General features: G+C 51.4%; 1 protein-coding gene across 1 annotated transcript in view; it reads left to right on the forward strand.

Annotated features, from left to right (window-relative positions):
- ARHGEF4 (Rho guanine nucleotide exchange factor (GEF) 4) overlaps positions 1 to 8476 on the forward strand; it is a 10105-nt gene extending 1629 nt beyond the window's left edge. The window contains exons 2-9 of the mRNA XM_010146516.1: positions 1204 to 1398; positions 2392 to 2571; positions 3168 to 3400; positions 4718 to 4847; positions 5618 to 5749; positions 6800 to 7043; positions 7124 to 7201; positions 8319 to 8476. Coding sequence (XP_010144818.1) covers positions 1204 to 1398; positions 2392 to 2571; positions 3168 to 3400; positions 4718 to 4847; positions 5618 to 5749; positions 6800 to 7043; positions 7124 to 7201; positions 8319 to 8476 — 1350 coding nt within the window. The remainder of the gene's footprint in view (positions 1 to 1203; positions 1399 to 2391; positions 2572 to 3167; positions 3401 to 4717; positions 4848 to 5617; positions 5750 to 6799; positions 7044 to 7123; positions 7202 to 8318) is intronic.
- The last annotated feature ends 5415 nt before the right edge of the window (positions 8477 to 13891 follow it).

Consider the following 13891-nt stretch of genomic DNA (forward strand, 5'->3'; position numbering starts at 1 on the left):
CCTCCAGCTTACTGCTGGGAAGGCTGGTATGTCTGGGGACTTGGATAAATCTGCAGGTCGCTCAGTTACACCACACAAGCTTCGGGCCAAGGTCCGAGTTTAAGATTAGCCAGTGGTGTTCTGCTCACAGTGAAGGAAAACCAGCATTGCACATCTTGAGGCTTCACCAGCTGTAACCAGTGAGTAAACATCATCTATGCTGACAAGGGAAGGGATGGGTATGCACTGTGTTTTATATGTAGATGTATCCAGGGGTAAGTAATGCTGCCTAGAAGAAACTACACAGAAAGTCTGAAGCGGCTCTGTGACATTCTACTACAAAAGCCAATAGTTATCCATGTTCCTACTTCAGCGTTTTGTGGTGCTTCTCTGCTGGAGCTGATCATTTGAGTTGTGCACAAAATATTCCCATGGGCACCCTGAGAGCTACTACATAAGAAAAAGGTCCTGGGCGAAGTGCACCCATCGCCTGCTGTTAGCTCAGGTACTCTGCTGCTGCTGACGATACAGGCGGCAGGAGGGGGTGCAGTACAGACTGTGGGAGGGTGTGCCTGCAGAACGCTGGCTTCTCCTCCGCTCGTGCGGTGCTGCCATCTGACGGGCACTACGAAGGATCAATGGGTTTCACGCAGCCCTGTAGTGTCATGCCATTCCTTACCACATCCTATGCCCACTGGTATCTGCATCTGCTTTTATATTAACAACGAATTCTCTTTCAATCAGCTCGGGGGAGCAGATACTGAGAGGCCATCTGTTATTTATAGTATGACAACAACAATAGAGCTGTACAAAAAAGCAACTATTTGCTGGTTTCCCCCTCCCTCCCTAGGCACCCCCTCACAAGTACCTAGGCAGATTTCAGTTGATAAACCGTTTTTGTCCTGATTTTGTATATATTCTTCCCGGAGGACCCTGTGTCATTCCTGTGACTTCTGTCCACAAGAGATGCCTGCCTAAACCCACCCACATCACACAGTGGGAGCAGCTGTCATGTGGCTTGAAAGCAGCCCCCCAAAAGTGACTCTCTGGCCTTAGCTTCCCCAGGGGGAAAATATGTGCACAGGTAATACACAGGCAGCAGCCCTCTGCACTCCTGATCCTGGCTCAGTCTTTGCCCACTGTTCAGTCAGCCGCCCAAACTTCCTTCCCCTGGGAGAGCTGTTGAGCCGTACGAATGGTGAGCATCTTGTGTGTCTGGTGCAGCTGCGAGTAAACCAGGATGAACCCATGGAAGACTACCCCCTGAAGGCAGAGGGCGACAAAGACGACGACTCGAGCAGTGGCACCCGCCGCTTTGGGATGGGGCAGACCAGCAAAGACCAAATGCGGACCAACGTCATCAACGAGATCATAAGCACAGAGAGAGATTACATCAAGCACCTGAAGGACATCTGTGAGGTAAGGGAACGAAGGGGAAGTGAACGTAAGACCTTGTTTGCAGGATAACAGCATACGTCCCATGCTTGCCCAGAGAGTGACCCTAAGCAGGTAACGTTTCTTTTCTGAAAATGAGACTGTTTCCGTCAGAGCCTGCTCTGCATGCGCAGGAAACAAGGCAGTTCTTCACAGCAATAACCCCCAAACGCCTGTGTGTGGAGCAGGCACTTGGCTCTGATTAAATAAAATTAACTGAATTTCCCAAGCCAGAGAAGAGTACCTGTCTAGCACTGCTGTCCTCGTTAATGTGTATTCTGAGGTAATATAATTAACTCCAGCCTTCAGGGAGGTCCTGCTCAGATCAAAACAACTGGGGGATGTTCAGCCAATTAGGTCTTTCAGTTGCAAATATGCTAAGTACTGTGACACCTCTTCTGAAGAGACCTGCTGTCCTCTATGCTGGGGTAAATGAAGGTAATTGGGAAGAGTTTCGCAGGAACACAGTTCTTTGCTGAAGTGACACAAAAACGCAGGGCCTTCCAGCAGTGCCAGCTGGGGCAAAGCAGCACACGCTTACCAACAAGCCTTTGCTCCAGCAGCGTCCCCGTATCCTTTGAGCACTGCTCCTCCCGTGAGTCAGCCAGGCATTTCCTAACACCAGCATCCAAACCAGAGCCGCCACTGGATTTAACTGGCCTGAATCTACCGGTGGGCCAGTGCTGGGGTCAGAACACCCCCCCAGCCTGCAGACAGACAAAGGTGGGTTTGGCAGGAGAGAAAGCAGCTCTGGGACTCCTTCAGGTGTGGATTACAGTATCCCTTAAGGCAGTGATGTGACTGTTTCTGTTTCTACCATGTCTGGGGTGGTGTTAGAGGAAATAGCTGAAACGCGGACACACCTATGCGGGAAGGGGGTACTGGAGCCCGGTGTACAACTGCCTGCCATGCCTGGGGTTTTCTGCTGACAGCCCAAGGCAAACATGCAGGAAGCTTTCCCATCTGGTTTCCTCCTAGGGTTACATCAAGCAGTGCCGCAAAAGAGCCGACATGTTTACAGAGGAACAGCTGAAGACAATCTTTGGGAATATTGAGGACATCTACAGGTGCCAGAAAAAATTTGTTAAAGCACTAGAGAAGAAGTTCAACAAAGACCACCCACATTTGAGTGAGGTTGGCTCATGCTTCTTGGAATATGTAAGTAAATTTGACTTCATGGGAAGGGGGTAGCTGAGCATGGATTAAGCCAGAAGATTTAGAAACTGATCTGACAGAACTGAAACTCTGCTTACAACACCCCACCCTACCAAATTAACTGCCACCACCCCATCCCTCTGCCCAGTTCAACCACTAGCCACGTCCCAGCGAAGCATCCTCTAGCCCGTGGCTGGGGAAGGAACACGTTCGAAGCACCTCAGCTTCTGAGTGCTACGTCCCCCGCCAGACCGTTCAGGCACAAACACTGGGAGATGGCAGAGCTGGACCCCAGTTGACAGCCACAGTGTTTTCAGGTCAGTGCAGGATCAGCTGCGGCTGATTCGGTCATCAGCAACGCTCAGCAGAGCACAGACCAGAATACAGGGAACCATCCCGGTCTCTCGGATAAACTGCACGTGCTGTAACTTGCACTGCACCCTGCCCACCCTCACTTCAGCCTCTGGGCAGGATACAAATTACCCAGCAGCCGCATGTGACGCAGGAGCAGGGCCTACACAGGGAGCTTGTGCGCAGCAGTTTGAGCCAGGCCATCCCCCTGAGGAACGTGACGGTCGATCTCTTCGTCTTCCTTGCAGCAAACGGAGTTTCAGATATACTCCGAATACTGCAACAACCACCCCAACGCCTGCATGGAGCTGTCCCGCCTCGCCAAGGTGAACAAGTACGTCTACTTCTTCGAAGCCTGCCGCCTGCTGCAGAAGATGATCGACATCTCCCTGGATGGGTTTCTGCTGACGCCCGTGCAGAAAATCTGCAAATACCCACTGCAACTGGCCGAACTGCTCAAATACACCAACCCCCAACACAGGTAGGTCAGCATGGTGGGGAGGGAGGGAGCGAGACTGGTCTCATGGAAATGGAGTGGTGCAGGATGGGGTATTGAGGGCAGCTTGCCAAGGGCAGCCGATACCATGAGTCTTCTGCTACCTTGTAGAAGCCAGCACAGTAATTCTGTATCAAACACATCATTTTCCACTGCATTAGCACTGGGCCTTCCTGTCTGACACAGATCTGGAGTTGCCATTAGAAGGTGGACCTTGCACTTTTCTGTTTCACTTGGCCACCTGTGTGATACCAGCACATAGACACTTTGGAGTTACGTGGTGGCGGAAACTCTGCCTCCAAAAGCACTGGCTGAATAAACCCCCAAGTGCCCGTGTAACTACACCGTAACGTGTCAGGGCTGAGGGCAGGCGGGAATTTTGCCCAGTGCTTCCCCTGTGGGAAGTCGTGGCCTACAGCAGTCACGCCACACACACTGGGTGCCTGTTCAGCACTAGCTCCAAAGCCTCCGAATCCCTTGCTCAGCTTCAGGGTGAAGGCACCGCCCTGCTTATATAACTGTGTCACTTCAGCCTCTGAAACAATTAGCTACAGTAATAAAACATGGAAAGTCTGTATTAAAGGCAAGCGTTGATATTGGTCCATTGTGGCTTAATTTCACCTTCCTAGTCACAGCACTGGTATTTCTCAGAACGGTTTTAAGCATGTCTGTTAAACCTATGAGCACGTTGTTCTGCAGCTGCCCTCTTAACAGGGAGCTCCTTATTGCGCTGCACAGATGTGTGAAAATTGCACTGGAGACAAGTTGTGTAGCAGCTCCCTCCCCGCCCCTGTAAACCCAGCACAGGTAGCTGGTGGCAGCAGATGGTGTGTGGGAGAGGGCAGGTCAGCTTCTGTCCTACCCTCCCAGATAAACCACTGGCTCCTATTGGAAACGAAGCCAGTTACTGCTGTGTATCAGTCCCTGTATGAAAACAGCGGCATTATGATTCTATTCTATTATCTGTGGAAAAACCCCAAGGCTTGGCAAGCCCTGGAGGTTCTTCCAGCAACTCACACTAACACCTCTGTGGCTGCATGTGATTGCTTACCCCCTCCCCCAAACTGGGCTGGGAGTTGTTAAAAGACTCTCACCTGTGCCTCAGAAGCAGCACCCATCTGAGAAGCTACCTGCAGAAACAGGCACCTGACTCCACTGTAAGCCAGCTGGGATAGAGCTGCGCATGGAACTCGTGCGTTCTGCTCTCCAGCCGTAGGCCACGCCAGGCTGCACTCCTAGCACGGGGTAGGTACAGTAGGCATGTGTCGTTTTGTCATGCCAAGCACCTCTGCCCTACCCTAGGGATTTTAAGGATGTCGAAGCTGCCTTAAATGCCATGAAGAACGTTGCTCGGCTCATCAACGAGAGGAAGCGGCGGCTGGAAAACATTGACAAAATTGCTCAGTGGCAGAGCTCGATAGAAGACTGGGAGGTAAGAGATTAACTTTCCCCCTGAACTGAATGTTCTGTGCTGCCCCTCTGTGTGCGACGGTTTTTTATTTAAACAGATGTGACCCTTTAGAACAAGTGACAAGGTGTAGCATGTAACCTAGCTAGGCCAGCTGCCTTTGCATGTTCCCTGGGATTTTTCCTTCCCTGTTTTCCTTGCAGAATAAAATTAGCGTGTAGGTTAGCAAAATCCTATTATTTTCCTCTCTACCCCTTCCTTAATCAAGTAATTTCAAACTCTCCAGACAAGAATTGCCCCTTAATAAGTCACGTTATGCTTGCAGAAAGGCAGGCTCTGACAGAGTGACAGAGGAAACCGAGGCTCCCTGTAGACTCATTTAAAAAAATGGCTAAATTAAAGAAACAAAACTACTAGTTTTCTAAATCTTAGACTCAATAAAACGAGACAGTCTTCCATCCCAAGGACATCAGGCTAAATTCTCAGCTCGCTGCTCATGTGCTGCCTCTAATGTCAGGGACAGCTCAGCTGCCCTGAGCAGATTCCTTGGGAAAGGAGAGTTTTCCATTTAACACACTGTTGTTCTTATCCGAGTGGGTTCCCATTCACCGAGCACAGTGTCTCCATGACCTGAGGAGGACCATCCTCCAGCACAGAAGCTCCCTTATTCCCAGAAGAGAGTTTCATCCGCAGGAACCCACAGCCACACTGAGGTTCTCCTAGGAGGCTCCAGGTTTATTTCTTCTCCCATTTCCAGATGGCTGAGACCAACCTGTTCTTTGTGCTGTTCTCAGGGTGAAGATGTCCTTGTCAGAAGCTCAGAGCTCATCTACTCTGGGGAATTAACCAAAATCTCCCACCCTCAAGCCAAGAGCCAACAGAGGATGTTCTTCCTCTTTGATCACCAGCTCGTCTGCTGCAAGAAGGTAACCTCACCAGCGAGGCCCAAGTTCTGTATCTACTGCAATGCTAAAGCATTTTAGTGAACCCCCTCTCTACCCCTTTGTTTCCTTAATACCCACTATGTGCAGTGTGGCACCACGTGTGCTTCTGGCACAGAGATTTTGATGTGCATGCGCTGCAGACTTTGCTGTCCTGGTGTGCTCTGTGCACCTGGCCACAGCCGTAAGCTACAGGAGCTCACCAGTGGCCTAAGTCTTAGTACAAGACAGGAAAGCATCACGCCCCCTCCGCGGTTCGGGTAGGGGTTTACTTTACACATCTCAAGTATGTGCACGGTCACCCACTGTCTTTTGTTTTTCAACTGCGCTTCCACACGAGATTACTATCACATCCAGAAGGTACCAGCAGCTTTGATGAAGAGCTGTGGGCCTTGACAGTCAACAAAACCATATGAACATCCTATCTCTGCCTGGGAGTACACTCCATGCTCTTCTTCATAACTTACATAATAAATCTTCCTTTGTAGAGCAAGAAAGAGGTGTTCTCCATCAGAACCAAATACGCCTGTTTTTTAATGCATAATCCATGGCATACAGGTAGCTTCAGGGAACTCAGGCACGAGACTCTCACTATTTTACCAGCGCTCTCAAATTTACTTCTCCTTGTCAACACAAAACCCAAAAGCTAATTAGGATTTTCTTGGTTTTCTGACTGGGACTGTAGGAAGCAAATACTGTTTTCCAACACAGGCTTAATGAGGATTTGGAATCATGTGTAATTACAGAAACTTGCTTCTCATTCAGAGCTCTTCAGGGCAGCTCTGTCCCACAACAGTAGATGCCAGCCTACCCTGACCCCCTCACTGAGGGAAACAGTGTCATTCCCTCACTGCCAAGGGTGTCAGCAGGAGCTGAGCACGCCGTCGATTCAAATCCAGTACCATTTCTTTACAACACGGCTGCAATTACGGACAGGAATAGTAAATACTCCATCGTAGCAAAGAACATGGATCTCCACGGAAGGGACAGGACAGGAGACAGGAACATTGTGTATGAACCTCAACTCTCTTACAGGACCTTCTGCGCCGGGACATCTTGTATTATAAGAGTCGGATCACCATGGATGATATGGAAATAGTGGATGTAGAAGATGGGAAGGACAAGGACTTTAATATCAGCGTGAAAAACGCATTTAAGTTGCACTGCCGTGACTCTGAGGAAGTGCACTTGTTCTGTGCAAAAAAGCCAGAGCAGAAGCAGCGCTGGCTGAAGGCATTTGAGAATGAAAGGAGACAGGTTCAGGTCGACCAGGAGACTGGTATGGATTCCCTTCCTTTCCTTTCCCTTCCCTTCCTCTCCCCTCCCCCTTTCCCTGACCACCGCTGTGTTACCTTCCAGGTTTCTCAATCACAGAGGTGCAGAAGCGGCAGGCCATGCTGAACGCCAGCAAGCAGCACCACGCTGGGAAGCCCAAGGGTGAGTCGCGCCTGTACCGTCACTGCTGCTAGGGCTCAGGCTGCTCTGTATTTACAGTATGGCAACGGGTTCGAAGAAGTGGCATTAGCAAACTCTTTAGAAGGCCAGAGGGTGAGCTGTGTGACAGTCTGCGGTATAGTTCCTGGTAGACTCAGGCAGCTGGAGTCAGGAAACAATTCCTAATGCCAGGAGAGCTGCTCTGCCCCTCAAAGCCAAGCGCTGTGCCAGAAACCACAGCTTCTGGTTCACAGCCTCACCAAGCAGTATGGCATTCCCTCTGTGAAAAAGCAAGGTTAAGTTCTGTAGTAATCCCGTGATGCAGACAGGGTCATGAAGGTCACTGCAGCCGGCACTCTTCCTGCCTGGACAGCTGTGCCTGTGGAAAATGCTGTGAACCCTGCCATGTTGGCAGGACGCCCCGGGTAGACACCATGCTCATTGCCAGAGCTCCTCTTTAAACCTTTAAGGGACAAGGAAGGTTTAGCAGCAGCCAGGGGAGTGTGAACTCGAGCAATAGAAAGGAAGGTTCCTCTGCACCAGCACTGTCAGCTCAAGATTCCTGCTAGTCCACTTGGTGATGCCACCATCCCTCTTTGTATCCAGAGGGAGAGATGTCACTTCTTTCCTCTGGACCCAGGGTGAGGCAACCACCCCCTCTGGCTGGTTCCAGCCAGCAGTTACGTCCTAGCCAAGGCTCACTAAGAAAGCTTGGCTACGTTGCCAAGTAAGTCAGAGGTAAGACTTGGCTATAGCGGGAAGTCTGGAAGGAGGCCAGACCTCTAACAGAGCAAAGCCCCAGGGGCAGAGCAGTAGAGGAGACCCCCCAAGCCAGCCCTGCCAGCAACAGAGGCCCATACGCATCAGCTGCTTCTCCCAGAGGCCCCAGGAAGTTTGTCAGTAATGATGAGCTACAGCTACTTAGCCCTGCTGTCGTGGGGACAGCACGCCTGTCAGTTAACGCTTCACATTTCTCGAATTCCACAGCACCAACCTAAAAAGCAGTGCTGAAGCCAAGGGCAATACAAACCCAGTCCCCGCTCCTGCAGCTTTAACAGGGACTGGGCAGGGGGTGGGGAAGGGGCCTGTGCTCTAACTGCTACCCATCTCCTCATCACAGCTGTCACCCGGCCCTACTACGACTTTCTGATGCGCCAGAAGCATCCCACCCTGCCCACTACGCTCCCCCAGCAGCAAGTCTTCATGCTGGCAGAGCCCAAGCGCAAGCCCTCGAACTTCTGGCAGAACATCAGCAGGCTGACACCCTTCCGGAAATAAGGGCAGCTCCGTGTTTGTGCCTGAACCCCTTCTGACAAAGCACTTTATCCGTCAGTCCTGGGAGGTAGAGCCCAGGTTCTTCCAATCCTTTGTTTACAGAGGATGGCACGTGCGCTCCTGCCTTCCCTATTTATTTTGCAGCCCGACTGACCGCACTGGCTCTGAGGTGAGACACTGTGTGTGCTCGCACACACGCGTGCGTTTGTGCCAGTCCCGTGGAGCCAGCCTTGCACAGCACCCTGGAGGCAAGTGTCCAAAAGAGATCATAAGAGGGAGCCCCACATGTTCCATCGGATAAGATCCTGCTTGCCGGCTGTCCTTGACTCTCCCGTCCCACTGGGAACACTACTGCGGTCAGAGGGATGGCGGTCGATACCCCTGCCTGCCCTCGTGCCCCCAACAGCAGCTCAGAGGCAGTGGCATGACACATTTTCCATGGAGGGACAAGCCCTTCTGCTCTCTGCCCACGGTTCCCAGAGCCGTGATCCTCCTCCCCCGCCTAATGCACGCAGTTAGCCTTGGCAGGCACGCAGACAACAGTGAGTACTGCGCTGCGACCCTCTCCTTCCCCGAGTTCAACACCAACACTGAACTGTGCCAACAACCTGCAGCATGAGTCACGTTCAACCACCTCTAGTGGGTTTGAGTTACGTAAGTTAGAGAAAAATGTGCCTAATTAACACCCTACTCAACTCCTTAGATTCTCGTCTCCATCGTTCTGCCGTATTTCCTGGCCAATGAAAAATGCTCATTGTTTGTAATGTGTTTATTTATGGTAAAAAAATCACAACTGTGTATTTTGTAAGTCTGTAATTGTTCTTGTCAGATGTTGTTAACTTGATGCCTTTTTTTTTTTTTAAAAGTCAATATTTGCAAGTATTTGCAAAGCTAGCTCCCAGAAGTCAGAGTCTACACTTCAACTCTGCAAGACTAAACCCAAACTCCCAGAGACCCTCAGTTCAAGGGGTATTACTACAGGTTTCTGACACCTTTAAAAAAATGGAAAGCCACTTTGAAAAGGCCTGAATTTGGCATGAAGAGCCTCACTTTAACTACCCCAGTTTCAAACTGTGTCCAAAAAGAATTCATTTAAACCTTGGTTAGCAAAAGGAAAGATTTGCCTTACCACAGTGAGAGTTAGAAGCCATACTGACTGAATTCCCTAGCTTTGGAGACATCCCGTGGCGTTGGAAGGAGGACACCTGCTCATTCCAGCTTCGGGCTAGTGTGAGCAAACACTGTCTGCAGAGCTCAGAAAGCGTGTCGATGCTGTAGCTGACCGAAGTCTGGTCACCCAGGGATACCCGAATTCAGCAGCATGTACATTCTTGCACTATAATCTTCCCCCAGAGCAGGGGTGACATTTAATTTCATAAAGAAACTTGTAAAAGTGACTCTCAGCCTGTGTGTGTCTCCAACATGTCTATCCGTGTGAACTCGTTTCTCTTCAAAGTCGCTGTCGAGATTCTGCTCTTACAGCTTGAGAAGCGACAGCCAATCCCCAGAGCCATGCTAGAAGGCTGCCCTCAACCAAGCCATCCTTCGGATGGAAGACGGAGGCCGTACTGGAGATGTGCTGGCTGCTCAGAATGCTGGTCAAGGTTAGCAACTCCCCCGCTCCCCAGCTCCTGCTAGTTACCTGAGGGAAAACGTGTCTAGGAAATGTCCACACAAGCTGCAGGGGCTGCTCGAGCGCACTCTGAGCAATATGGAGTTGAAGAGGAACAGTAAGCACCAAGTAAGAAACACACTTGGAAGAGAACCCAGCTTCTCTTCCTGGGACTTGGTCCCTGCCCTTCTTCCTGGGAAAACACACCACTCCATGCTCTTCTCCTAGGCAGAACCAGACATGACATCACCACTCAATGCAGTCCTGCAGAGAATGGTGACCAAAAGCCAACAAACACTTCCCTCTTGTGCAGAAGCACAGGAGGCGTCTGCCCCGGGAAGGGTTAGCACCTCCCCCCATGTCACCCCAGGCAACAGAGGCACCTGGGGAGCCTACCTGGAGACAGAGCCTTGAGCTGGTGCCTGCCTTGCCGTGACCTGAGCCAGCCCAAGCCCTTACAGGGCTGCTGTGGCACATGTCAGCAGCGCCACGCTGACGGTGTGCAGCAGCTGGGAACAGAGCCAGCAGGACACTGCAGGAACTGCCTTCCTGCACTGCAAACAGGCAGGGGTCACTACAGCTGGGAGGGGGAGACAACCACACCACCACAAACCAGCCCCAATCTGCACACTACACCTGTGTTACCAGCCTTGCCCACCCTCTCAGCCCACGCCCCACGAGCCCCGGCTAAGCCCCCCGACGTGCCAGAGCACAGCAGCAGCCTGGGCTTCAGCAGCTGACAGGAAGGCCTTTGAAAGCTGGGTTCCTCAACCCGAGCCAAAACACAGAACACTGGTTCTCCTCCCTTGCAACGGCAGCATGTCAGTGTGGGGGGATGAAAACACCGAGACAGACCATAAAGAAAAAAAATCAGGCTCTCTAAGAAGCCACTGAGATCAGGCTCCACGACTTCTTGCCAAGTACCAAAATTAAGTGACATCTCCCGGAGCCAAGTCAGGTTACCGAGTGCCCTGCATGCCATCAGCATTACAGAATGCAGCCTGCCCTGACGCCCTGGCAGGGGAGGTGTGGGGTCAGCAGCTCGACCCAGACACAGCAAACTGCATTGCAAACACCAGGCTCTTTACCTGCAGCTACACCAGTATCAGCGTAGCACCCTTTCACCCCTCCAAGGTTAAGCCTCTGTACATACACACCCCACCTACCTTTCAGGGGCACAACCCAACGCCTCCTGCCTGACTCTCGGGGATAAGCTGAAGCCCAGGCAGTGCTGCCACACGCTCCCCAAGCGGAGCACCCCTCCATAAGGATGGCACAGCAGCCACGGGGCTGCCTTGCCACAGCCAGTAACCCCCAGCAGCAGACAGCGGTTGTCCCTTCTGTGTCTACCCTAAGTGTCTGCACCCCCTTTCCTCATCCATGGCGTGTTTGTTTTGATTGGCCAGGAAGAACATCTGTTGGCACAGAAATGATCCGTTTGCTGAGCTTAGCAGCTCTGTAGTAAATGGGGAGGAATGCTGGACTAGTGAACCAGGCTGGAAGGGACCTGGGGACAGCTGTCCCAATTTCCACCTGCCCCCCTCCGCAAAGCAAGACCAACTTGTGAAGCCTATCAGGTTGCTCACGGTCTCGTCCGGTTGTTGTCCATCCACCTAAGGGTGGCAATTCCCCCAAATCCCTTGCGTGTCCCTGCTGAATACCTCACTGTCCCCATTAGGAAAAACGTCCTCATATCTGTTTGAAGCTCCCTGTGCTGCAGCTTCAGACCGGTTCTTAACGCATGTCTTGCTTCGTACACTCGGCCCAACATCTACAGTGACGTCGCTCCAGCAGAGATCCTGCCCTGCTGGGTAAAACGGGGTGACAGTGGCACAGCACCCTGAAGTGCAATAAAATACACCCTGTGCTCCCCCTGCTACAACACACACGATAGGTACTATTAGCTACCTGTGTAGCAATACTCTGAACAGCAAATACGTGTAGCTGAAGTATCAGACTGCTTCCCACCTCCCCCAGAACTCACTTCACACCCGACCCGCACATGCAGCGATTTATAGAGCAAAGCTTTTTACAGCGAGCTTTCCAAGTGCCAAACCAGACTTCTCTGGCTGAACAGCGCACCAGTCGACCAACAGTTCCTTGTTTCAGGCAGAGAAAGACATTCTCTACTTGACTGCCTCTGCACCCTTCCTAAAAAGTGTCTTCAGTTGGGATTCTAGCCTTGCAGAGAAAGGCGGGGGGTAGAAGCCTCCCAACACAGCAGGTGGAGTTCCAGCAGCAACGCTGACTAACAGGTAAGGACCGAACTCAGCACAAGGTGCCTACCCATGCTCCGGCACGTTAGCGGAATGCTTTGTACATCAACACCATCCTTTCTTTTCTACCCAGCACTACTTCCCCATTCTCTAACCACAAAACCTTGTATTTCCTGAGCAAGCCGTGTATCAGATCACGTGTGACAATGATTAGACAAAAGTCATCTCCTACGGTTGTGAGTAAATGGTAAAGTGTACGTGTGTTAGACAGTGGTAACAGATAAACCAACGCTGACCTTCCCTCCTCTTCACCTTGGCACCTGGATTTTGAACGAGCTACTCACGCTGTGCTGCCAACCGAAAGCATCAGGGAGAGCGCGTGTGTAAGACTAAGCGTTTGTGTACACGTTACGCAGACTCACAAGGTCATCATCTAAACTCATAATAAAGGGGTTTTCTGGTGTATGAACAACAGGTCAAGCCCAGGTTCTGTCAGACTCGGAGCTGCATGGGCAGCACAGTCTCAGCAGACGCACAAGAAGAGTCCGCCTGAGGCAGAGGCGTGAGACTCCAGTACCCACTGCTCTGGAGATGGGCCTCCTGCATGGCCAGAAACGCAGGCTGTGAGCAAAGCCAACCGAAGCACCCCTCGTTACTTGATCCATGGGGGTGGTCTGGGGCTTTTTTTACAGGTTGTGGCGCTCTCTGTTCCCCCCTTCTGTAGCTATCCATTTAGGAAGCTTCTTGTGTAAAACAGCCATGTTTGTTAGCGACTCAAGTCTGCCCAGATCTTTTCGCTTGGACTGTCTTTGTACTAAATCAAAGTACCAAACAGACCCGATGCCCACGGAGCTGCAAGCGCCCATGGAGCAGCCTGTACGCTCCTTCCTGCTTGTCCGTCACCTGACGAACGGTGGGGTAGGGTGGGGAGGAGCCCTGTTTGTGCCTGGCCTAGCCCATCGCCTCGCTGCCATACACTGTGGGTAATTCCGGCTGTCCAGGACACTGCTCCGCAAGACCAGCACGTCAGTCAGCCATCCAGAAGCCCGTGATGTGCAGATCACCTGTGCCTGGCTGCCCAAACCGCTTCCTGAAGACGTCGGAAAGGCAGGCCTCCCTGCCATTGCTGGGGACAGCCGAGAGGAGAGGCATCCACCAGAATCTCAGCTTCAGACTGAAAAACGCTACGTTCCTTGGGATGCCAGAATGATAGAAATGAGCTTTTTTTTTTTTTCTTCCATAAAAATGCCTTTGCAATATGTGTCAAAGTATCAGGCTGTGCTGCTCGAGATTTTCTGGAGCGGAATCACATCTTCACGGTGTATCAATCTTGACACAGATTTTTAAGTACCAGTCTTGCCCAGTGTTCTACCCATTGGTACAGACTGCTGAAGAACAGTCAGCACCTGCGAGGCAGTACAGCTTTCAGCAGGTGCTTGTTCCTTATGTTACTGTTGTTACTTCAACTGTTTTTAATTCTCACATCCAGTTTCACCACGCACCTGCTAACGGGGGTTATGGCACTGCAGTACCTGTCTGGACAGCCAACACGGTGGTACAGTAACTCCTTAAGCTTTAGGAATGGAGCGG

This window comes from Eurypyga helias, unplaced genomic scaffold, assembly GCF_000690775.1.
Source record: "Eurypyga helias isolate BGI_N326 unplaced genomic scaffold, ASM69077v1 scaffold35282, whole genome shotgun sequence".
Classification (NCBI taxonomy): Eukaryota; Metazoa; Chordata; class Aves; order Eurypygiformes; family Eurypygidae; genus Eurypyga; species Eurypyga helias.